Consider the following 14,032-nt stretch of genomic DNA (forward strand, 5'->3'; position numbering starts at 1 on the left):
TTTTTTACTATTTGCTGCGGTACCAATATTTACAGCGGGAACGTACCGAAAACGTTGAAGTTACGAGCGAAGAGCCGGTGTTTCTCGTAATCTGTTTGAATCTGCGTGATTTTAGTCGAGTGTCCTCGCAGAAATTGAGCCAGCATGTCGATCGGTGTGCCCATAAAAGTTCTTCACGAAGCTGAAGGGCACATCGTCACCTGCGAGACCAACACCGGCGAAGTTTACCGGGGCAAACTGGTGGAGGCCGAGGACAACATGAATTGTCAGATGTGCAACATCACGGTTACGTACCGCGACGGTCGAGTCGCTCAGCTCGAGAACGTCTACATCAGGGGCAGCAAGATACGTTTCATGATACTACCGGACATGCTCAAAAACGCTCCCATGTTCAAAAAAGCCGGTGCCAAAAGTGCGACGGCGTCCGCCGGCAGGGGCAAGTCGGCGATTCTACGAGCGCAAGGTTAGCCCACATTCCTCTTCTACTCGGTGCAGTTTTCCTTTTTTTGTAGGATCGAGTAAAGCAAATGTTTATCGCTACCCTACCGTTTTGTTTATAGCTCGGTGTAGGTTAGACAATCGCCGGTGCTAAGCCAACGATGTTTCGTTTTCCCTTGTCTCCGTGAACAGCTCAACGGTGTAGCAGATCTCAGATGGTAATTTCTGTTTTCTTTTTTTTTCTTTTTCTGTAGAATGTTTATCCTTGCTTTCCGCATTTTGAGCGTTGGAGTATATTGCATAAGTGTCCTAGAGAGAGAGTTAACGGCGTTCATGGTTTCTTCCGGTAGTTCTGAACTTAGTGTCACACATTACCTCCCCCCTCTTCTTTGGCTTCTGGATTGGATTGGCGCGGCTCGCTACGTGCTTGCGCGCGCTTTTCCTAGCGCAGATTGGTGTGCGCCTGGTTTCTGCACTAGGCTGTTATGCGATCGCTTTTTCGAGCGCAGATTGATGTGAGCCTGGTTTCTGCACTAGGTTTCTGCACTAGGCTTCTGCACGATCGCCTGCTTTTTGCACTGGGCTTTCAAAAGGCGAAGTGAGCGTCGCTTACTGCAGGCGGCAAGTGATTTGGCTCACGTACTGCGTGAGCAAAAACATAGGCACGTGGCTCATGAAGGAGATGACCGGCGACTTGCTTAATCTGTCGGACCATGTCATCGCCGACTGGAGGAACTACGCTCGTGAGGTCGTGCGGGACGAGCTGCTGGCGCGACCCCCACTCAGTGGCCCCGGGAGGATTGTGCAAATTGATGAATGCCCCCCTTCGCGGCAAGCGAAAATACAATCGAGGCCGCCTGATGACGGGCGACAACGTTCCGCCGAGCCGCCAAAATTACGGCGGCATTGCAGATGGTGGACCATGGGTATTCGGCATGATCTGCGTGACCACCGGGGAGCTCCGACTATTCAAGGTCGACCGACGAGACGCGGCGACGCTAGGCCCCATTATTGCAGCCAACGTTGAACCGGGAACCACCATCCACAGTGATGAATGGGCCCCATACAACTGCATCCCGAACTTGGTGGGGGCTAACGGAGCAAGACTGAATTTGCAATGGGATGCTGTTAACCACAGCATGAACTTTGTAGACCCAATCACGGGCGCTCACACCCAGAAAATCGAAAGCTACTGGCAGAAGGTGAAGCGCTACCTCGACTCCGCCGGCTACAGGGTGACTCTACAGCTTCTCGAGTCGCACCTGGTATGGCTATGGTGGGCATCGATTAATAGGCACATGCGCTGCAAGGACTCGTTTCTGCGTTTATTAGAAGCGATCGCACGGCGCTACCCAGTGTGACATAGTAATGGAAATTAAAGCGCACTTTTCTGACCCTTTGCTTTTGTATGAATGTTTACCGGCATTGCTGCGCGCTTCCATACACGGTAGGCCCGCGGCGCTGCACTTCCGCAGTAAGCGACGCTCACTTCGCCGTTTGAAAACCCAGTGCAAAAAGCAGGCGATCGTGCAAAAGCCTAGTGCAGAAACCAGGCTCACATCAATCTGCGCTCGAAAAAGCGATCGCATAACAGCCTAGTGCAGAAACCAGGCGCACACCAATCTGCGCTCGGAAAAGCGCGCGCAAGCACGTAGCGAGCCGCGCCAATCCAATCCAGAAGCTAAAGAAGAGGGGGGGAAGTAATGTGTGACACTAAGTTCAGAACTACCGTTTCTTCCTTCCCAAGAACTCGTCTTACTACTACAGCGGCAGCTACTACTACTAATAGTAATTCTACTGCTACTACTACTACAAAAGGTGCAGCTACTTGCATAAAGTAAAGATTACTGACATGTCAGTTAGCCCTGTGAGGGCGGTTGAACTAATTTCTAGAATTCTGAAAGTAGTGCTAGTTTGGCTGTAACGCTTGATTTTAATAATGCGCGTTTCGGCCAGGCAGTTGCAGTATCAACGTCTCGCGATGTGTATGAAGGTGATTTCTCAGACATCATCCGTTGCATACCTGTCTATACTTACATTCGTGTAGTCGAAACATGTTCTCTAGCCCATGAACACTTTCAGCTTTGATTGGCATGCATGCATGCACTAACTTAAGTGACGTATCAAAAATAAGGTGCCATGTTTAGGAATACATAGTTAGGATACGTAGGGCCGTAATCCGAAACTTTAGCTCTTTCCCTACCGTGCCGTAGAAAATAGCTCAATTCGAGTGGTGTCATTTCAGCACGGTGCCATGCAGTAACATTGTGGTCATTTAGTTTAGACTCATAGCTTCAAGACTGCACTTGCAGTTTTGCTCACATTTGTAGAATTTTTGCACCTTCGTGAGTCTTGAGAACAAAAATTCAAAGGACATATTTATTAGACTTGGCCCCCGGTGTGATTCCCACTTGCCATTTTAAGTATAAACCCCATGCAAGCGATTTTTTTCACGACAAGCAACGGAGATGGCTGTCGCATTCGCTCGTCGCCCAGAAGTCAAACTCCAAGCGAGCGACCACTTCGTGCGACAGCTCTCCAGTGTCGCCGGTATTAGGGGATCAAGTTAGCGCCAAACGTGGCGTGGCACTTGCTATAATTATTTAGGTTGATTTGTTCAGCTGTACAAAGCAACATAAAGTATTTCTGAAGGTCTTGCAATGGGTTTATTTTGTTTACATCTCAAAATTTGGTAGTTTGCTTGTTCTGCTCGTTCGTTTGTATACTGAGAAGCGCGCACATGCGCAAACCGGTAGTACGTCACTAATGTACATTCCGTTCCGGCTGCCTACTATTGGCTAGTTGCTCATAGCACTTCCGGCCAAGAGGCGATGAATTCTAGATTTGCAGAACCAAGCGATCGCGCGACAAGACCGAGCTATCTGTTCAAGCGACAGCCCGATCCGTCGCTCATGGCTGTCTCGCACAAAATCGCACCCATGGAGTTTCGCCTTGAAGCGACGCAAAGCGTTTGCATTGGCCAGTTTGTCTGCGTGAGCTATAAATTACAGCAGCCATGAAAAAGCTAATTGTTTGAGGCTACTCGATTCGCAGCTTTTGACAGCTGTGCCAGCTTTCTGAGACTTTGAGTTTTGGTGCTTGGCCCCGGGAGTGTGCATGGTGTCAATAGATATCTATGCTCTGTGAGGTATAATTATGTTACTGTTCCCACTGGTTATTAGGTTTTAGCATTGCACATGCTAAGTGTTATTGAAATGTTGCGTGTCATGTGGAATCGGGTGTGAGGGCAGTATTGACTCCTGCACAGCCCTTATCTGTATCTTGATCATTCTGTTTCCCTGTAGCCTCTATGATCAGTCATGTGTGTCATTGAACATGCAACACATGGTGTCCAGAAGCTTGACAATTTGCTCTGGGTGACAAGTGGCATCAGTTTGTCTTCAAGAGGTCATGAGAAAAGTTGCAGACACCTCATGACCTGGTAGTTGTTGCGTCAACAGCAAAGAACACATTCAAAATAAGGGAACTTTTAATGCTGCAATGAAAATTTTGTCTGTGTCGGTGACTGTAAATGAAAGCACAATCATTCCTTATGTGCAAGGTGCTACATTGTGTAGCTGGTCGGTAGCTGTGTCTGACTTGTCCGCAAATGGAAAAATGACACTGTCTCTCGTTTTGATTTTAGTCAAATTGCGCGTCGTTCGGGGACTCCCACCTAAATGGTGTTCAGGGAACGAAACGTGACAGGGAGCATTTAATAGAACCCTGCATATGTACAAAGTACTCCAGAGTACAATGTCACGTCGCTAGGAGTCTGGTCGCCAAAGGTGAAGCGGACTCTGATCTAAGTGCACACGCCAAAATTATGTTAATATGACATGAACTGCAGCCAGTAGAAACGAAAGTATGCACATTAGCCCTGCATTGTTGCGTTTCATTCCATGAGCACTGTACATAGAAAACGAGAAATTTAATTTGTCAGCAACCACTGCACTGAGTTTGATTAACCGTGTTGCATTCAAAAGAAGTTAAAATCTAGTTAGTGTTGGAAGAAAATTTTTCATTAAGGTCATTGATATATTTATCGTATCGATATATTTACTAGGCATAACTTAAGAGACAGAAAGAGAGCAGTTTGGACCGGAGAGCAAACACGTATAGACAACATTCTAATAGCCATTAAGAGAAAAAAAATGGCGCTGGGCAGGTCATGTAATGCGCAGACTAGATAACCGTTGGACCATTAGGGTAACAGAATGGATACCAAGAGAAGGGAAGTGCAGTAGAGGACGGCAGAGGACTAGATGGCGCAATGAAATTAGGAAATTTGTGGGTGCTGGTTGGAATCTGTTGGCGCAGGACAGGGGTAATTGGAGATCGCAGGGAGAGGCCTTCGTCCTCCAGTGGACACGAATAGGCTGATGATGATTATATTTATCAAAATTATTTAACCTTGCAACAACTAGAAAAAGAAAACTATCAAGTTTGCATCTTTGTAACTCGACAATGAAAGATATCGCAATCCTGTAAACTGCACCTAATAATACATCCAAAGTGGACAAATTTGATGTATAATACACCACTCTGGGGTCGTTTTCTTGGACAATTGCTTCCAGTGCACGCTTATTGGCTGGTTGAGCGAAACCGAATGAGCTGATTGAGCATTATGTCACACGAAGGCGATGGTATCGCCGAAAGGGGTCGGTCCAAGAATATGTCCCCGGAAATATACCACTAATGTGAAAGTAGAACTTTTGTAAGGCCCTCATAAACACCGTAACATATGCACATCAGCTGCAAATTTGAATTTTAAATTTGTCCGTTTTAGATGCTCTGACATGCGCAGTTTATGAAACTGCAATATCTGTTTTTGGTGCTGAGTTACGAAATTTGTGAACTTCATGCTTCTACTTTTTTGAAAGCTTACCGATTCTTGTGGGAAGTTGCAAGCCCTAAACGAAAATTCTGCTTCATACGTTTACTAGAATTGTACTTTCTCTTTCAAATACAGCAAATTTTATTTAAATCAGTTCAAGTCTTTCATAAAAGCATTTTTTCATTTTACATGTACTTGAATATGTGACATCGAAGTTAGCTGCAAGCTAAAGCTTCCTCTTAGGTATAGGCATATGAACAGAAAAATGGCCACCCATTAGAGAAGGAAGAGCAGTATGTGCACACTGGGTCTTTTGGGGTTCTTGCGTAAGAATAAAAAACACTGCTGATTGAGATTTCAAATCAAAGCTGTAGTTGCCAAAGCTGCACCTACTGTGTCTGGTGCATCATTCTCATATTGAAGTTTGCTTGGGTAGCTTAGTGTTGAAGGAAGCTTGTAGCTAGGTAACTGCAATCCCGAGATTGCATGTGTATGGGGTAGTTGGTACATGACTTGAAGGATTCAGTTGGTACAGTACTTCGTTGTGTGGTATCTTAGTAAGTTAGCATGCAGTCCCGAAATAGTTTGTGGCTTTCAAAGCAACGCCATTTCATAGTTCTGGTTCTGCCTCATGTGGAGTGATCTGTAGAAAAACACTTGAGATTCATGATTCTTTTGACAGATACTGTTGCAGTTGGGTGGACATTATAGTGCCTTCTTTTTTATATATATAATTGGTCTGTGGAGCATAGTTATCACACAGATTAAGGTCTCCATGCCAGCACATCTTTATATCCCTAAGGCCATTACAGTCAGGCTCATTGTTGTGTGGCACTGAAAACCTTCAAATAGATTCTGCTGTTAGCTTGCGGTGTGAGTGGAACTGTATTAAAATTGCCCTGTCATAAGACCTCCACATCAGTAAATGTGAGCAAGTTGATTTTACAATTGACTTCAACATCATAAGACCCTATCCTTCTTTTTAAGAAACGGTACCATATTCTTCCTTTATGACATGAAATGCTTGAATAACATGGTCAAAACACAGAAATAGGACTGCAGATCTCGTATGGCGAACGATATTTATTTATAGGCGTGAGTCATCCGCTTTCCGTCTTGGAAGATTTATGGAAAGGGAAGCAATGGTTTTTTAATATATGTAGTAAAATTTTCAGCATTCTTCCACAGCTGTTAGGAGAAGTGTCAGGGACTGACCGTGGTGTGTTAGGGCGCACACCTGGGTATTTCCAACATGCTGTGATTTGTAAAGCGCCATCAACTCACCATGCACGGATTGCTTACCGCTACCTGTGGGATGGAAAATCACTAACTCGTTGAATGAGATTATGATGGAATGTTTACCGGCATCAGCATTGGTGGGGACTCTGCTTGATGTCCTTGGCATAACAAGTCATTCAGAAACTGGCGAAATACCTATTACAAGCTGTCACTGTTAGCCAAACAGGGACAAACGACTTTTGGTGGGCCAAGGTCGTCAAGATCTCTAAAGGGGGTTAAAGGGAGACTAAAGGCAAGCATTTCCGTGCTGAATTATCAAGACAGCTGTGCTGTATTAATAATCGCAACTTCCTCTGGATTAAGTCATATCATGGCATGAAACAAGTGTATAGATTTTCAAGTCTAGTAACCCGCTCTAACTAGATGCAATACTTCCTTTCAGCGTTTATTAATATCCCTTTTGAATTGGAGGAGGCTTCATCTATGCAACCCAGGGAAAGATATCCACGCCTTTTGTATGCAAACAACTTATAAACTTTGGCTTAATCCTTCAAAAAAAATTGCAAAATGTAGTGATAGGAGGAATTTGGAGGGGTAGCGGGGTATGTTTCTAAAACACTCTTTCACATCCCCCATCAGCAGCATTAGCCTATTTTATGTCCATTGCAGGACGAAGGCCTCTCCCTATATAGATATAGAAGCATCCCCCATGGCTGCTTCTATATCTAATTTTCTCTTCATGATAGCTGTTTAAAAAGCTGCTTAACATGTCAAATGAATCCAGTTTATAGAACTTTCGGTCATGCCTTAAGGAATGTGATGTCTGCCTAAGCCATCTGGCCTCATCAAATACACTGCCTACATGTACTCTTAAGAAGCAGCCTCAACTGTCATATTGAAATCTCCAGTGGTCACTTTGGAGCACTCTTTTGTTAGAGTGTGTGTAATAGTGAACTTCTTAGTCAAGTCAGCTGGGATCGCATGCTTGACTTTGAATACATTTTAGCTAAACACACAATTGCACACCAAACCCATTGTGTGGGAAATGCATTTCCATCTTCGGAGCACCAACATTAACAAAAAACCTTAAGGTCTCTGTGCAGTGAGCGTTCTGACCAGTGTGGGGAGCAGTAGACAGTAAAGTATGTTTGCATTTGTCGCCTTGGTGGCTTACAAAAGTGGTTCTTGTGAATTGTAAAAGTGGTTGTGTTTACTTACATTTCTCGTGAATTATAAAAGTGGCATGTTTACTTACATGTGAGGCTATTTTAAATTGACTGATTTCTTGAATCTCCGGTTCTCCATTTACGCAGCTGCAAGAGGACGAGGTCGAGCCAGAGCCTTGTTCCAGAGACGGAAATGAGTCCTCCTCCCCCCCTGCCCCGTACTTCATGTTTTATGCACAGCACCTTCATGGCATCACCACAGCAGTCAATATTTGTCGGGTCTATACATGCCAGGCGCATGGATCGTGTTTTCGTGTTGTCTGCAGCCACCACAAGGTTCATCTCCCATTGGGAAGCGCAGTAGCCTCTGGAAGGAATAAATGATTGTGGGTGAAGTCGGCATCTCCTTGTCTGGCACACTGCAGTGATGTTTCTTGTTCTTCTTTCCCATGCTCCATTCTGTTTGTCTTTTCATTGCTTTGAATTGTAAAGAATGAAGTGGAATAAATTGAGTTTTCTTGGGTAGGCATTTGTCAGTGTCTGTGACAAGGAAGCGTAATGTTTTCGGCGAGTTGGTTGTACATGGTTCTTAGAGGTTATGCACACACAAAGACGGGACGTCGAATGAAGAAGGGACGCACACCATGCACATGATGCGTGTCCCTTCTTCGTTCGACGTCCCGTCTTTGTGTGCGCATGTCTCTAAAGAAGCATGACAAGGAAGCACAGTGCAGTCCATTTATAACTGCACTCTGGTACCACTGATTGTGTCCTTTATCATGAGTTCCAAAGCTCAAGTCAGATTTCTATCCAAAGATGCACAGCACATGGCCACCTGCTTTAGTTTGGCCTGTCAAAGGAGCAGGAAAGTATCAAGGCTTGGGCAAGTTATGCTGGTGCAACTGGTGAAAATGCCGCAAAAGGGCACAAGTTGCTTAGGGCACCTGTTTGAGACCCCCGATTTGTATCTTGGAAGTACCTGAGCTCTGTAAACATTACCGCTGTAAATTGCTTATATCAAACAACATTGTATGTATTTAGCTTTTGGCAGAAAGCTACCACCAACAAAATACACCTACTTTCATGATGGCAGCATTGGCAGTGCTTACATCTATCTAGCAAAATAGCTTTTATTTGGTGTTTGCTCTGGCTGATCTGTCGGGCAGCTCATGTGAAAACTGGTAGGCCCATATCATTTACAGATAAAGAAAGCCACAATGTCTCGTAATTAAAAAAAAATTATAAGCTAGGTAGGCTTTGCAATGCAGCAACGTTGAAGTTTTATTTTCATATTCCTATATAGAAATTACAAATTTGCCGCTGTCTGGCTATGGAAATTACACTGAATGCAAAACTCCCGCAGCAAAATTTCACATGCTTTCAATCTTCGTTGTATTACCACAATAAATGCAAATTAAGGCTGTCTGGGGCATCTATTGCTTGCGTTTGTGCCGCGAAGAACGGTTCACAAAGAAGCAGTTTTACGACGCATCTGAAAAATGGACGAAATTTCGTACTTGGGCTCGTTAAAAAGTCCAGTTCGTTATAAGCGACTTTGACCATGGCACCCGTTATGCCGAAATTGTTTCTGCGTCGACTAATCGAGTTCCCGCACCTCCTTTTTCTCTCAATTATTGTTGGAAGTGAGAGTTCCTAACCAGCCCAACTGTCCGGTTGGATACTGTCAATGGCCGGCATGACTTGTAAATAGGGGGGGGGAGGATAAGAGCAGCTTACAATTCAAGTGCTAAATGGCCAAACTACGCAAGCCTTCATTGCAAGTGGTGCTGCAACGAACAGCACGCGTCTTGCCCAAGGAGAGAGCCCGCAACTTGTTGCGGAACCCATAGGCCGTCTGGGTCTGGGCTAGGTATTGCGCAATTGTTTACATACCCAAGCGACCGCGTGACTTGGACAGCAAAGTGTCTACGAGGCGCAGTAGCGTGTTTTGTCTTCCATAGCCGATAACTGGCACTGCGAATGCATGCTTAAGGTGGGTAATTTGATTATTTAAATGACGATTATTTGAGTTCATAACACTGGCATAACGTTAGACGACTTGCGCGCGGTCCACAAGTGAAGAGGTAGAAGCAGCAAGCGCAATCTCTGTGTAGCGCTGTCGCAGTGTATCCTTCGCATTTGCTGACGTGTCGTGCGAAGCGAGTTTTCCTCCCGAACGCTGCTTCGCAGCAGCAAAGGCAGGTTTTGTCGCGCTGGAGAAATTTGCGCGCGTCGTGACGTGCGAGGGGAAATCGATTTTGACGGCAAGGTAAATACAAGACCACGCGGTTGTGCGTTTGATGCGCGTCAGGAGATTAGCCACCGCTCGCCAGTTTGTGCTCCGTTCGCTGCATGCCGTCTGTCAGATCTTAATACCTTAGCCGTGTCTGAGCCCGGCTGCTCGGCGACGAATGTATGACACATAAACATTGGCCACGCTGCTGGGGTGATTAAACTCCCGGTAGTTCAAGAGCATGGGCGCTTGGCCAGCACGAGGAAGTGTTGTGCGAAGTTCTCGAAGGCCGGCTTTTTGAGCAGCTCAAGTTCGTTAAAATAAATCAATAGTATTGGCATGACCTTTTTTTCGTGCTGTCGCTTTGCAGTGCGTCAATGTGCTTTGCATGCATGCGCAAACCACGAGAACTCTGTTTCCACGAGATAAAGTAGTGCGGCGGCGGGAGCAGGCGAAAGTCGCCCGCGGCGTGTATTCGGGATCTCTCACTGCTTCCCCCCTTTGCTGTTAGGCTTAGGAAGGGGCCTGCCTTTGGCCCTTAAGCGATCCCCCGTATTCGCGCGGGTATTCTACTACTAGAAGGGAAAAGTGTAACATAGGAACTACTGTAAATAACCATTCCCTCTCAGATGCCTTGTTTTTATACTTGTGTCTGTGATATTTCTGGACTTCGGCGCTTTGGCCTCAGCGAGAGTCGGCCGTTTAGGCCTAGTGGTTCAGGTGATCCACTCAACCCACTTCGTACGCTACGAAGCTGCAATAGTTGTACAATAGTATAAATAGGAAAACAAACCGGACACCTTGGAGGTGAGCGCCAACTTAGGACTGGACTCTTTAAACGGTTTCTTGTGCGACAACAAGAGTGGACAAGTGCTTCAAATACGTCCCATCGTCCAGCGAACAATCATGAGTGGGGATACCAAGCGCAAAAGCAAGAACAACACGAGGTTTGTACCGCTCTCATTTTGGTTTCTGCGTTCCGCGCCCGGGATGTCGTGCCGTGCTACGCTGTGGCCAGAAAAGCTCGAGCGTCTGCGCTGTTTTTGTTTGCCGCGACTCGAAACATGCTTCTCGTAGTAACATGTAGGCCTAGAGAACCCGTGATCGCGTATGAATCGATGCAGTGTAGCAGCATCTTCGACCCGCGTCTCAGCCCGATGCTGAGGAATGCGCCAGTGCAGTGTTCTGCTTGCTCGGGGAATGCATTTCAAGTGCGGCGTATTTGACGCTCTACTTCGTTTTCTCTCGTGTGAAGGTTCGTGCCGCAAACGCCCTTGTGTTTGTGTGTGTGTGGGAAGAAAAATTCTCAACAGACTCGGGCTGGAAGCAACATTAGAAACATCCCCACTTGCCTCCGCCGCGCTCTCACGAATTCTGCGTTTCCTTGCGCGCACAGGTTACGGCGACAATTTGCGGACATTATGCGAGACTCGCTGAAAAGCGAATCTTATCTGAACGGTTGGACATTAGGCGAGGATTTGGCGCAATGCGTCACGAACTTTCGCCGTTCGGTCGCGTCTGCCTTTAAACTGTATTTAAAGCTCGATTTGCAATTCGTAGCAGGCATTTCAAGAAAGCCCTCGCAAGCCCTGCGTTGCAGTTTGCAAGTTGTCGTGAGAGCAACGTGTAACATCTCGCTTCCTAGTGACCTCGTTGATGTCCCAAACATTCCGCTACCAAGGGCGCTCCGTGTCGAAAGGAAAGGAAGGAGCTGAACCGTCCTCGTTCGTGGCCTCTGCACTGTTCTCGAAAGCGATAACAGTGAGAGCAGCCACGTATCCATCCCGTGCAATGCAAATGGAACTCGCCCCGTTTTGGCACGCCAAAAACGTTGCCATCTCTTGCCTAATTGGGCGTTACATGTAAGCTAGAATTGCGAGTACGGTAGATGCTGATCGTTGCCAGCAGACGTGTACCTCGTTTGAAGCACTTTCTGTGGAATTCCAGCTGAAAGTTTCTTTAGTACTTCGATTATGCTTAAGAAATGGCAAACAATATGCATCAAAAATAAACTTCCCTTTGTAGAGGACATTGCTTTGTTACAATTGGGAATAAGCCATTGTTCATTCAATTGCGGTGTCTTTGTTATATTTGATTATTGCAATGTTTTGTGGCGCCTATTCAAAACTAAAGCAACAACTATTCGAAATTTCACATTCTTCGAAACATAGCATGGGTAGTGTGTGGCCAATTTTTTGCAAGGTTGCTGTACACTCTTTCTTTTGTGAATGAGACTGGAAATGTTGAGATAGGTGCATTTTTTATTCATGAGCGTAATTTGGAAAGTGTAGAAGCTGTGAAAAAATGTTGATCTTTAGCCTTGCCCGAGAATTGGAATGTTTAGATATCGCACATGCCTTTTACCGCTCTATTTTTTCAAGAATGCCCATGTCCCATGCATTGGGTGCACTTTAAGGATATCCTGGTGGTGAAAAATTAATCCGGAGCCCCCCCTCCACTACGGCATGCCTCATAATCAAATCGTGGTCTTGGCACGTAAAACCCCAGAATTCAATACAACCACTTGTGTGGTTGCATGTCTTGGCAGTAAATTTCTCTTGACACCTGCAGCTTTTGAATCTCTGCTTGTAACAGTATCTTGGTACAAATGAAGCATGCTTGCTGTTTGTCTTAAGCATTAATTCTTAGAAATTATCTGTAGGAACTTGTCATTTTTCTTAACCACACATATGTTGCCATGACAGTCATTGTGTCATAGATGAGAGAAAAGTTTGATTCATTGAGAAACGATGCACGGCAATGCTGGCCATGCCAATGGAAGGGCTGGTTTACTGTACATGACCCGCTGTAGTTTTAGTATTGCGCTGCTAAGCCCGAAGGCACGAGATCAAATCCCAGCCGCGGCAGCCACATTTTGATTGGAGTGAAAAGCGAAAATGCCCGTATACCGTGCATTAGGTGCGTATTAACGCTTTTCATGCTATTAATGTACCGGTACGCTTCCAAGTTTCTGGCCGGCTATGTCTATGACATTCCCCATTCTTTCCTCTTGGATACTAAGAGTGCATTTTTCATTAACCACTTCATTCTTTTTTTTGCTGTTGCAAAACCAAAAATAAACCATCGTGTTCATTTGATAATAGCAAGGAAAAAGAAACCCAATGTGGAGGGGGGTTCGCCCTCCAAAGTCTCCCGCTATGCTATGCCTCATAATCATATCAGGGTTTTGGCACATAAAATCTGAGAATTTAAATTTTAGTGCCGATAAGCCGAGTTGATTGGATTGTCCTTGAGGAAAAGGACATGGATGAGGAGTGAGGACTACATGACATGGTCTAGACCTTCAAACTGGTTGTTTATCTTGCTTGTGGCAGACATATGGCAGATAGGAGAGACTAAACGTGTTTGCCAAGGGCAAAACAAGCCACCAGTTAAGTCTAGTACATATTATATCTTGGCCTCTCTCTCTATGCTTGTACTTTTTTTTTTTTTTCGCTGCCGAAACAATGTTTAGCCTTGAAAGCTTAGGGAGCTGTTGATAGAGCAGATAAAAGCAAATGATTTCAGCGGCAGAATTTGCTTCCCCTGTGCCGTTTGACAGCAGTCCTGCCAAGTTTGCCTGTCCTACAAAAAATACAGAAAAACTTTATACTATATAAAGTTTCTATATAGAGTTATATATAAGGTCACAATTCCTGTTGATAACGGTGGGTAACACACACCCATGTAGCCACGCCTTCTGTGTTGCCCTCTTTGTGTGGCCATCATTCTCCATGCCGATTTCAAGTATGCAAGCAAGCGTTGTAGTAAAGCAGCATATCTCTGTGTTTAGCTGGACATTCTTCAAAAATACATTTCTTATTTAAAGGACACTTGTGGCATATTTCACATTGCAAATTGTGCACTAAAAATTACCTCTTGCCATTTGTTTTGCTTATTTGTCACTTAAGGTGCTTCAAGCAGAGTAAACTTTCGCTTGTACTAGCAGCAGGTAGAATAATGCTATAAAAGTGTTTAACTCTTTCAGTACGGCGCCATAGGCCATCGGACACAGAGTTCCGATGACTTTGAATCTCCCGCAAAATTTTAAATCGCCGCGCTACAGACAACTAATGCCATCTGGCGGAGTCCTTTAGAACTCTTTCAGTTTTGTTTTTG

The 14,032-nt window shown here is 45.2% G+C and overlaps 2 protein-coding genes across 4 annotated transcripts in view; both read left to right on the plus strand.

Annotated features, from left to right (window-relative positions):
• The first annotated feature begins 16 nt into the window (after positions 1 to 16).
• Positions 17 to 8,205, plus strand: SmD3 (small ribonucleoprotein particle protein SmD3). The gene is made up of 2 exons (XM_065448571.1): positions 17 to 463; positions 7,828 to 8,205. Exons 1-2 carry the CDS (start codon positions 145 to 147, stop codon positions 7,875 to 7,877), a joined length of 369 nt encoding a protein of 122 aa, XP_065304643.1. The 5' UTR covers positions 17 to 144; the 3' UTR covers positions 7,878 to 8,205.
• A 1,229-nt stretch (positions 8,206 to 9,434) lies between these two features.
• LOC135915482 (ataxin-2-like protein) overlaps positions 9,435 to 14,032 on the plus strand; it is a 39,537-nt gene continuing 34,939 nt past the window's right edge. For 2 of the 3 annotated variants that reach the window (XM_065448572.1, XM_065448575.1), the window contains exon 1: positions 9,436 to 10,860. In XM_065448572.1, coding sequence (XP_065304644.1) covers positions 10,820 to 10,860 — 41 coding nt within the window. In that variant the 5' untranslated portion in view covers positions 9,436 to 10,819. Of the gene's footprint in view, positions 10,861 to 14,032 lie in introns of all 3 variants that reach the window. The other variant, XM_065448574.1, reaches the window with a different exon arrangement.

This window comes from Dermacentor albipictus, chromosome 2 (assembly GCF_038994185.2).
Source record: "Dermacentor albipictus isolate Rhodes 1998 colony chromosome 2, USDA_Dalb.pri_finalv2, whole genome shotgun sequence".
Lineage (NCBI taxonomy): Eukaryota > Metazoa > Arthropoda > Arachnida > Ixodida > Ixodidae > Dermacentor > Dermacentor albipictus.